Source organism: Mastigoproctus giganteus, chromosome 13 (assembly GCF_048544385.1).
Source record: "Mastigoproctus giganteus isolate SK-2022 chromosome 13, ASM4854438v1, whole genome shotgun sequence".
NCBI lineage: Eukaryota > Metazoa > Arthropoda > Arachnida > Uropygi > Thelyphonidae > Mastigoproctus > Mastigoproctus giganteus.
Genome location: NC_143587.1, coordinates 112,451,283 through 112,463,477, shown reverse-complemented (window position 1 = coordinate 112,463,477; position 12,195 = coordinate 112,451,283). Strand labels below are relative to the sequence as shown.

At 36.3% G+C, this 12,195-nt stretch overlaps 1 protein-coding gene across 1 annotated transcript in view; it reads right to left on the bottom strand.

Annotated features, from left to right (window-relative positions):
• The window catches only part of LOC150076369 (uncharacterized), a 265,264-nt gene extending 258,199 nt beyond the window's left edge, over window positions 1-7,065 (bottom strand). Inside the window, exon 1 of the mRNA XM_090388089.1 lies at window positions 6,950-7,065. Within this exon, the coding sequence (XP_090244215.1) occupies window positions 6,950-7,013 (64 nt within the window). The 5' untranslated portion in view covers window positions 7,014-7,065. The remainder of the gene's footprint in view (window positions 1-6,949) is intronic.
• Between the last annotated feature and the right edge of the window lie 5,130 nt (window positions 7,066-12,195).

The following is a 12,195-nucleotide window of genomic DNA, read 5'->3' as shown; positions in this document are numbered from 1 at the left end:
TGGTCCACTATTTCTCTGTATAATAAAGTGAGTAACATTACATTGATTGCACCAATTAATACAATTATAAGCATCAAAGAGTAATTCTTTCCTACAATAAAGGTGTTTTATAAACTTTTCCCATTATTCTCATCACTTTTTTTTAATAGTGTTCTATTCTTCTCTTTTTTTTTTAATAAGGCTTTTATTTTACTGATTCCATTAATTCTCAACACCAGCTGATATCTTTTAAGCATGCTATTAATATCCTGGAATTTCTTAGAAACATAGACAACACACAAAAAATTAGTTACTTGTGGTATTTACATCATATAACATATTAAACATATACCTTCTACATTTGTTTGCTCACAATACTGAAATCAGAGTATATGGTTAGCCCATTTTTTCTATTTACAGGCAAAGCCAGAACTAGGGTGGAGCGAGTGGGATGCCAGCCCCAGGTGCAGCATTTTAAGGGCGCATTAGGCCAGTTATATATTTTAAAATTGCTTCATTTTTGATTAATTACAGTCGAACCTGTGTTTAACGAACTTCTTTATAGCGAATTTTTTGAATTCCTTTTGGTAATTACATTTAAAAGTTTCTGTAGAATGAAGAAAATTTCAACTTAATGGACGGATTATGAGAGACTTAACTTTGTATGCTTGGTTTCCATCCCTGGCCTTTAGGCAATTTAAGCAATTAAAAAGTGAAAATTAAGGGCTAAAAGGATTACCATTCCACAATCTAAGTGGAACGTAATACATATGCGGCCACCTATCCCACATACCAAGGAGTCATGCAAGTCAACTGCTTTCTATAGCCAGTCAAAAGATTAAGGCATATTCCCGACATGGATAATAGCTTTTGGTCAACTTCTGTTCTTTGTTTAAAATAAAAATCTTATTAAAAGAAATACTGCATTATCTTTGTATGTGCTACTTATGATTCCAGAAATTTTTGTGAGAATGAAAAAAAAATTATAAATTTGGGATTTATAATCACTTATAGAAAAAAATATCAGGGAAGAACAGTGTTTTACAAATTTCAAAAATAACAGAAAAACTCCAATTACAAACTATAAAGTATGGCCCATTTTGTGATGTCACACCTCTGAGCTTTTTGGTTTGTCCTCCAGTGCTAGCCAGTTGGCAGTTGTATTTTGCTTGAATTCCACAAATGCTCAAGTGTGAATAGTTGCAGGTTAAAAGAAATAAAAGGGTTAACTCAAATTTTGTTATTCAGTTCTTTCATCTCCACATTAAAAAAGTTTTAATAAATTGTTATAAACAAACCTTTCTTTTATGTATTTTGATTTTCTTTAGTTGAACTGTAACCATATATTTTATTTTTATAAGTTATAACATTATAGGTAATTATTAGTTATTTAAACTATGTTTCAGATTTTGATTTTTGTCTCATCTTCAAAATGAGTTTAGACACAGTAATCAAATTGGGAGGACATAGTTTTCCTTGTTAATTTTTTAAGTAAAGAGTTCCCCTTGTTAATTTTTGGAGCAGAACATTTTCCTTATAATACTGACTGGAACTTGTGGGTTGGTCACTCACACACTAGTAAGACTTTTCTGGATTTATTGGATGATTGTTTTCTGCAGCAGCATGTTCGAGAGGCAACCAGAGAGGGTAATACTCTTGATCTGGTTATAAGCAGTGATCATTCGTGTATTAAGAATTTGCAGATAAAAGAACCAGTAGGTGGCAGTGATCACAGTGTACTGATGTGGGATTTACTTAAAGATATAATTACCATCAGGGAGTAAAGGAAAGTGTTTTTGCTTTCGTAAAGGTGACTATAGTGGTCTCAGACAGTTTTTAAATTCTGTACAGTAGGATCAACTGACGATGTTACCAACAGTAAATTCCAAGTGGGAAGCTGTTTGTTGTTTGTTATTTGGTTTTTAGGAGCATTAGCAACTAAGGCCATATTGCTCCGTGAATATGCGGTGGTCATTCCTGACCTTTCCGCATCCTCCGTATTTGGTGGTGACGGGCTCGAACCCCGGTCTAATCAAGAAGCGTGTGCTACGCACTGCTGCTCCTTCCCACCTGGCTACAGAGGCGCCCAAGTGGGAAGCATTGAAGGAATTAATCGTGGATGCTACTAAAAGTTTCATACCTATTAAGAAATATTGTTCAAGGTTTAGGCGTAAATGGTTATCAAATGAACTAACGAGACTCGACAGAGAATAAAAATACATGGGTTGCATATAAATTACCAAGCGACTCAGAAGCCTACGGTAGATATAAGCTAATCTGTAAACAGGTCACAAAGGAGGTTAGGCAGGCGAAGGCAGATTACGGGAAATCCTTGACAAAAGATGCTAAGAAAAACAGCAAGGATTTCTTTACTTATCTAAAAGGAAGAGGATGAATCTGATTGGTCCACTGGATTTCGATGGTTCGGCTGTTGATGATCCTACTCAGATAGCAAACAAACTGAATGAGTATTCTGCATCTACATTCACACGAGGAGTTAATAAGGTTTGAAAATGGCAGAAGGTTATCAAATTGTAGCAGGGTGCTTAATGATTTAGTAATAACTGAGAGCAAAGTGGAGGAGAAATTGTTGAAATTAACCATAAGAAAGGCACCTGGGTGGATGGGATCTATCCATTTATAGTAAAGGAGGTGGCAAAGCAACTAAGCAAACCCTTAGCCATAATTATGAGAGCATCCTTGGACTCAGGGGAGGTCCCCACAGCCTGAAGATGTGCAAATGTATCCCCAATTCACAAAGGGGGATCAAAGGGTGACACGAGTAATTATAGACCACTTAGTTTAACTTCTGTTGCAGGTAAAATAAAGGAGTCACTGGTAAAAGATGCATTGCAGGATCATCTAGACAAGACTGCAGCAATAATTCAGACACAACATGGGTTTGTTAAGGGGAAAGTCTTGTCTGACAAATTTGATAGGATATTATGATGTGGTTACAAAGGAACTGGATGCAAAAAATAATTTTGATATCATATATTTGGATTTCAGGAAAGCTTTTGACCCTGTTGCACATGGAAGACTATTGTACAAATTGGAGAAGAATGGCATTAAGGGTAAGTTGCTACAATAGATAAAAGGATGGTTGAGTGGGAGAAGACAGAGGGTGGTAATTAATGGGTGCTGCTCTTTGTGGACTAATGTTATTAATGGAGTCCCACAGGGTTCGGTGTTGGGTCCACTGCTGTTTTGTATATTTATCAATGATATTGATGAAGGTATAGCAGGCTTAGTGTCGAAGTTTGCAGATGATACAAAGGTTGGGAGGGTTGTTAATGACAGTAATGGCAGTGTGCTACTGCAACAGGATCTAGATAACTTGGGCAGATGAGCTAAGAAGTGGCAACTGAAGTTTAACCTTTACAAATGCAAAGTACTGCATATGGGTAGAAGTAACCCCAGAGAAGTGTACCAACTGTGTGGCACTACACATAAGGTGGTAGAAAATGAAAAAGACCTGGGAGTAACTGTGCAGTCAGATATGAAGTTTTCTGAGCAATACAGACAGGTTGCCAGGTTAGGTCATGGGGTTTTGTCAATGATATATAGGAATTTTTCTAGCAGGGAGAAGGAGGTGATTGTCTCTCCCTGTATAAGGCAATGGTCAGGCCGCACCTCGAGTACTGCGTACAGGTCTGGAGGCCTCATTTTAGGAAGGATGTAGATTTACTTGCGCTTGTACAGAGAAGGGCAACAAGATTGGTGAGAGGAATGAAGGGATCCTCTTACCAAGAGAGGCTTAAGTTCTACAAATTGCAGTGGCTGGAGACTAGGCACCTGCGCAGTAATCTGATTGAGGTGTATAAGGCCTTGAATGGGTTGAGCACGCTGAATTCTGATAAGATCCTTCCATTTTTTCAGATTACGAACCTAAGGGGGCATAAATTCAAATTAAGAAAAGACAGATATAGAATAGATGAGCAGAAATTTGCCTTTAGCCAGCGGGTGGTTCAGAGAGTGGTAATCAATGTTATTCAGATTACACTTGTCTGCACCTATTCCAAGGGAGGAAACTGCTCATCATGGACTAATGTTATTAGTGGAGTCCCACATGGTTCAATGTTCGGTCCATTATTGTTTTCTGTATTTATAAATGATATTAATGATGGTATATCAAGCTTAATGTCCAAGTTTGCAGACGATACAAAGGTTGGCAGGGTTGTCAAGGACACTACTGCCACTATGCTGCTGCAACAGGATCTGGAAAGGTTGAGCAGATGGGCTGAGAGGTGGCAAATGAAGTTTAACATTGACAAATGTAAAGTACTACATATGGGAAACAGCAAATCCAGAGCAACGTATCAACTCTGTGTTACTACACTGACAGTGGTAGAGAATAAAAAGGACCTGGGGATAATTGTGCAGGCAGATATGAAGTTCTCTTAGCAGTGCAGACGGGCTGCATGACTAGCTCATGGTGTCTTGTCAATGATATACAGGAATTTTTCTAGCAGGGATAAGGAGGTGATTATTCCCTTGTATAAGGCAATGGTCAGGCCACACCTTGAGTACTGTATACAGGTCTGGAGGCCTCATTTCAAGAAGGATGTAGAGCTGCTGGAACGCGTACAGAGAAGGGCAACAAGATTAGTGAATGGAACAAAGGGATACTCTTACGAAGAAAGGCTTAAGTTTTACAAATTACAGTGTCTGTAGACTAGGCACCAGCGAGGTGATCTGATAGAGGTGTATAAAGCCTTGAATGGTTTGAGCATGCTCAGTGCTGATAGGATTCTTCCTCTTGCTCAGAATAATCACCTGAGAGGGCAAAAATTCAAATTGAGGAAAAACAGATGGATAGACATGCAAAATTTGCCTTTAGCCAGAGGGTAGTTGGTTGGTGGAACAGACTTCCATCCCTTGTCGTGGAAGTTGATAGCCTAAATAAATTTAAGGCTCAGCTGGACAGGTATTTTGAACTAATGGAGAGGTAAAGTGGAAGTGGGGTTTTTTTTTTTTTTTTTTTGTTGATGCTGCATAAGCTTGCTTTCTTGCATCACATGCCATACTACTTATTAAAATACTTTTTTATCCTACAAAAATGCAGATTGTGAGCAAACTCCTATTTAAAATAATGTATTATCATATCTTTCTTTTTTTTTATTTTAATTTGTGCACATGCCTGAATGAAACCATTTCTTAAAATGCTGTTAATGTAGACTAGAATGAAACAATGTTTTAAAATGCTGTTAGTGTAGACTAGAATGAAACAATTTTTTAAAATGCTGATAATGTAGACTAGAATGAAACAATTTTTTAAAATGCTGTTTAATGAGTCAAACAGCAAATCACAAAAATTCGTTAAAACACCACGAACACTTTCAAAAATGGAAATCAAAGGAAAAGAGTCTAAAAAATTCTGAATTTATTGATGCTCTACAAAAAGCAATTTTAACAGAGAAAGAAAAATGGAGAAGAATTTTAAAAATTATTCTGGACACAATATTATTTTGTGAAAAATTCTTACCAAATTAGAAAAGGATGGGCTTGATATTAAAAATGTAAGGGGGCAGGGATACAATAATGGGGCCAATATGGCAGGAAAATATAATGCGCACAGGCAGGCAATAAAAAAATGAATTTGCCCCATTTGTACCATGTTCGGCACATAGTCTTAATTCAGCTGGTGTACATGCAGCATCAGTAATGTCTGCAATAATAAGTTTTTTTTTGGAATTGCTCAAAGAATATTTTCTTTTTTTTTCTGGTTCCACTAGTTGCTGGGAAATTTTAATGAATACTTTGGAGATTTCACTTAAAGGACATACAGAAAAGATGGTCATCCAGAGAACGAACTATAAATTCTTTGTTCTTAAAAATAACAAAAGTTCATGGTCTTAATTAATATTGAAGATACGGCTGCAAATGCAGAAATATCAGTATTGCTCTGTCTGCTTTTACATATAGACTATCCATTTTTATGAAGATTGGCATAAAATATGGAATAAAATTCTTCATAATACTGACTGTAAATAAAGCAATATAAGCTACAAAGTTTTGCATACACAACTCTTCCCAATTAATAAGCGAATTGATAAAAAATCTCCAAGAAATACGGGAAAGTGTGTATGTTTAATAAAAAATAAAGGAAAGAGTGTGTTTAATAAAAAGACTAATAAAAATATGGAATAAAATTCTTCATAATACTGACTGTAAATAAAGCAATATAAGCTACAAAGCTTTGCATACACAAAAAAAAAAAAAAGTAAATTGCAGCCATTATCAACAATTCATGCTAAGGGAAATGGACCATAATACACAACTCTTCCCAATCAATAAGCGAATTGATAAAAAATCTCCAAGGAATACGGGAAAGTGTGTATGTTTAATAAAAAATATAGGAAAGAGTGTGTTTAATAAAAAGACTGATAGCTCTGAAAGCTTCCTTAGTTATGTCAATAATAATATGTGTATTAAATATAGTATGATTATTAAAGGTTTTTATTCCTAAATCAAATATTTGAATAACTCATGGTATAGTTTACATCTAGGGCATTTTTCTTGATACATTTAATATATCAACATGTCGTTCCATGAATTATCAACATAATTCACTAAAGATATGTATTTATAATGGGCAATCCATCGATACAGGCCAAATAAATAACTGTATAGGGTACGAAAGAACATTATACATTTTCTCTATTTCGATTTTTTTTTTTTTTTTTGGCGGTTCGGGAGGGGGGAGGTAGGAGAAGGGCAACAACTGAATAGATCGCATAGCACACCAGTTGCTGGTCAGGTCAACTTCTGTTCATTATTAATACTGAATATGATTTGAGTTTTTTTTTTTTTTTTTTTTCCTGAATATTGAGCCCTAAGAGACTACTTAGTTCGCCTGAGTGAACAGACCGCCCATGTATTTCTAAATAACAATATTACACGATAACACTTGGAATGTCAAGGAGACCAATACTGCAAATGCTTCTGTGACTGGTTAAAACAGACTTACTAGCTTGATCAGTAGGATTCATATATTTCCCACTTTTAGTGGTATTAATAGATCGTCTACCCATTGTATTGATATATAAAAAAACTATGATATCTAAAAATTTATAGAGATCTCAAAAAAAAAAAAAAAATTAAAAAACCCGAAAGCAACAAGCCACAAATATACTAGGACGTCTTATTATATCACTCACGCTCGACAGTGAGCGCACTCTCTTGGAATATAATAGCAATTCGATTTTGTAATATATCCGAGTTTGATAAACCTTTCATCGATGAAATAATCAGCCTGAAGAAATGCATGAGACCGAATTAGTATAAGTAATGGCAAAACGATGCAAACTTAGATAACATCCGCGAAAAAAAATCCAAAAAAAAACACCGAATTCGTAAATCATCTCTGCCATGTCTTCTAATAATTTGTCTAATCCATCTTTAAATTTATTCAAACTACTCACTTTCGCAATACCAGATGGAAGTTTATTCCAACAATCAGTTACTGCGTGGCTAAAAGAAAATTTTCGCACGTTTGTTGCAACCATCCTTTTACATTTTAGCTTTAAGTCCCGGTGTGTGTGTGTGTGTGTGTGTGTGTGTGTGTGTGTGTGTGTGTGTGTGTGTGTTGTCCTAGAAGGAGTATGGACGTAATCTCCATTTAGTTCATTCAATTGAAACGTCAATTTACCCACTTGCAGTAAAGCCTTAAACAACTGCAATCGGACCGCTACACATGTGCCATGTTTGCATTAGCATTAGCATCGGTAGACGCATATGATGCAAGAAAGCAAGCTTATGCAGCATCAGCCAAAAAAAAAACAAAAAAAAACCGCTCCCATTCCACCCCTCCGTTCGTTCCAAATACCTGTCCAGCCCAGCATTAAATTTATTTAGGATATCAACTTCCGCAACAAAGGATGGAAGTCTGTTTTACCAACCAACTAACTACCCACTGGCTAAAGGAAAACTACTGAACATCTATCCTACATCTGTCTTTCCTCAATTCGAATTTATGCCCTCTCAGGTGATTATTCTGAGCAAGAGAAAGAATCCCATCAGCATTCAGCATGTTCAAACCATTCAAGGCTTTATACACCTCAATCAGATCGCCTTCCAGGTACCTAGTCTCCAGACACTGTAATTTACAAAATTTAAGCCTTTCTTCATAAGAGCAACCTTTGTTCCATTCACTAAACTTGTTGCCCTTCTCTATACTCGTTCCAACAGTTCTACATCCTACTTAAAATGAGGCCTCTAGACCTGTATACAGTACTCAAGTTGTGACCTGACCATTACCTTATACAAAGGGATAATCCCCTCCTTATCCCTGCTAGAAAAATTCCTGTATATCATGACAAGACACCATGAGCTTGCAGACCGTCTATACTGCTCAGAAAACTTCATATCTGCCTGCACAATTACCTCCAGTTTCTTTTCATTCTCTACACTCTCAGTATAGTATCACACAGTTGATACATCACCCTGGGGTTACTGCTTCCCATATGTAGTACTTTATATTTGTCAATGTTAAACTTCATTTGCCACCTGTCAGCCAATCTGCTCAACTCTTCTAGATCCTGTTGGAGCAGCAGCATACTGTGATTAGTGTCCTTAACAACCTTACCAACGTTCGTATCGTCTGCAAACTTGGAACAAGCCTGTTATACCATCATCAATATCATTTATAAATACAGAAAACAACAATGGACACAACATTGAACCCCGAGGGACTCCACTAATAACATTAGGCCACAAAGAGCAGTGTCCATTGATTACCACTCTGTCTTCTCGAACTCAACCATCCCTTTATCCAAAGCAGCGATTTACCTCTAATGCCACACTGCTCCAATTTGTGCAGCAGTCTTCCATGTGCAACACTATCAAAGGCCTTTCTAAGATCCAAATATATTATATCAAAGTTATTCCCTGCATTCAGTTCCTTTGTGACCACATCATTAAAGTATCCAATGAAATTGTTCAGACATCACTTCCCCTTAAGAAAACCATGCCGTGTCCGAGCTATAACTGAAGTCTTGTCTAGATGAGGCTGCAGTGCTTCTTTAACCAGTGCCTCCATTAATTTCCCTTGAACAGAAGTTAAACTAACAGGTCTGTAATTACTTGTTTCACCCTTTTATCCTCATTCCTGAATTGGGGTCACATTTGCACATCTCCAGTCCATGGGTATCTCCCCTGAGTTCAAGGAAGCTCTTATAATTATGGCTAAGGGTTTGCTTACTTCCTTTGCTGCCTCTTTTAATATGTGTTTCCAAACGTTGCAATTTATAAAACTCTAGTCTTTCTTGTTCAGAGTATCGTTTTGTGCCCCTGACTAAACTTGTAGCTCTAATCCGCACCCAATAAGGTTTGTATGCATTAGTCAATCTGCACCGTAACCATTGCCTCATACAACAATGTAATCACCACTTTGTTACAGCTGGCCCAGTTGCTGAATATCACTGACAGAATTCCATGAACTCTCATTGTAATAGAAAACATGCTGCTAAGACCAAAGCCGATTTTAAACTTGCTGTGGCTTTAAGCTATAACATGTATTAGCCCCGCCTCTCTTACCAGTGACAATATTAAAATAAGGTTTTTTTAAGGTGGAGCGAGGTCCCTTGTAATGTGAGGTCCTAAGCTGTACCTTGTTTAGCTATGTATAAATCCGACTCTGGCTAAGACAGTGCATTGGATTCTTAGAGTAAAGATTTAGATAATTCTGGGATTTGATTAGTCCAAAATTAGTTCAATTATCAACGTTAAAACTTAATTCCAATTACGTGGTCTCAGACAGTTTTTAAATTCTGTACAGTGGGATCAACTGATTATGTTACCAACAGCAAATTTTAAGTGGGAAGCATTCAAGGAATTAATCGTGGAAGCTACTAAAAGTTTCATACCTATTAAGAAATATTGTTAAAGCTTTCGGCCTAAATGGTTGTCAAATGATATAATGGCACTCGTGGCAAAGAAGAGAAATGCATGGGATGCATAAAATTATCAGGCGACACGGAAGCCTATGGCAGATATAAGCTAGTCTGTAATCAACTCACAAAGAAGGTTATGCAGGAGAAGGCAGATTACGAGAAAACTTTGGCAAAGGATGGTAAGAAAAACAGCAAGGATTTTTTTTTACTTATATAAACTCTAAAAGGAAGGGGATGGATCTGATTGGTCCACTTCATATCGATGGTTCGACTGTAGATGATCCTACTCAGATAGAAAACAAACTGAATGACTATTTTGCATCTACATTCACAAAGGAGGAGTTACTAAGGATTGAAAATGCCACAAGGTTATCAAATTGTAGCAGAGTGCTTAATGATTTAGTAATAACTGAGAGCAAAGTGGAGGAGAAATTGTTAAAGTTAAACATAAGAAAGGCACCTGGGGTGGATGGGATCTCTCCAGTTATATTAAAGGAGGCAGTAAAGGAACTGAGCAAACTCTGAGCCATAATTATGAGAGCATCCTTGGACTCAAGTGAGGTCCACAAGGACTGCAGATATCCAAATGTATCCCCAATTCACAAAGTGAGGGATCGAAGGGTGACACGAGTAATTACGGACCACTTAGTTTAACTTCTGTTCCCGGAAAAATAATGGAGTCACTGGTTAAAGATGCATTGCAGGATCATCTAGACAAGACTGCAGGAAAATTCAGACACAGCATGGGTTTATTAAGGGAAAGTCTTGTCTGACAAATTTGATAGGATATTATGATGTGGTCACAAAGGAACTGGATGCAAAAAATAATTTTGACATCATATACTTGGATTTCAGGAAAGCTTTTGACACTGTTGCGCATGAAAGACTATTGTACAAATTGGAGCAGAATGGTATTAAGGGTTATTTGCTACAGTGGATAAAAGAATGGTTGAGTGGGAGAAGACAGAGGGTGGTAATCAATGGGCACTGCTCTTCTTGGACTAATGTTATTAGTGGGGTCCCACAGAATTCGGTGTTGGGTACACTGTTGTTTTGTATATTTGTCAATGATATTGATGAAAGTATATCAGGATTAGTGTCAAAGTTTGCAGGATTGTTAATGACAGTAATGGCAGTCTACTACAGCACTGGGATCTAGAAAATTTGGGAAGAGGGGAATAAAATCTTATTTTATTTTATTGCTTTTTATTTTATTTTATATTTACAATCATTATTTATTTATTTATTTTGTTTCTTTTATTTATAATTTTTTTATTATTTTTCTTATTTTTTATTTTATTTAATTTTACTTCACCTTTGTTTTATTTTATTATTATTTTTCACTTTGTATCTATACATATATTTTTTTTATTTTACTTTTTAATACTGTTTTATTTATTTTTTTCTACTCTTATCTATAAATTTTTATCTTAGTTTATATTATTTTACTTTATTTCTTTTTTTTTTAACTAACTTATTTATTTCATTTTTTTAAAATTATGATTTTATTTATAATTTTTTTTTTTCTCTGTGCTGGTATCCTAAGTTTGGATAGCTGTGGGTACGGGATTTGCTGGCACCCACTGGCATAGCACCACTGCAGTGGGTGCGAGAATTCGCCCTCTTCAGGTCAGACAAAGATTGTAATGGTCTATCTCCACTTTTCTGCGGACATATCTAGTCGTGGCCCACCTCCTCGTGGTGTAGACGTGCACTGGGCACGCTTTCCAGGCCTGCCCCGGTGGCAAAGAGTCCAGAAACAACTAAACACATAATATACGCAAATATAACACTACACGTTTCTGTCCGTTCTACAGAGTTTTGTATCATCGCAGAGTAGCATGGTGTAGACGAACTAATGTTCCTGGAACCTCTGTACAGAAGATATTATACATGTCTACATATATGCTTTTAGACTCTGCTTTAGACGTGCTATTAGACTGTTGTGTTTTCAAAACAACGTTGATGCAGCTTTCCTCTGTTTGTATTTAAACATTAAAAAAAAAAATCAAAAGCACTATTTAATAAAATAGCATCTTATGTAGCCTTGATTATACGTACCGATGTTCATCATTCAAGTTTTTGCATTTTCAGTGAATAAAAAAAAGAAATTTGATTGAGTTATACCCAATCATGTACTCGTTAGGTTGGTGCGGCCGCACCTGTTGCAAATGTCTTACCGACTTGGACTGAAAGATATTGTACCTCTTTACCAGAAGTTGCAGCAGGATTTCGTAATTAAAAGAATGGAGAGAAGAAAGACAAGAGTATTATTTTAAGTAACTTCACGAGGTTTTAATTGTCCCTAGTGGTTATTCGCTGA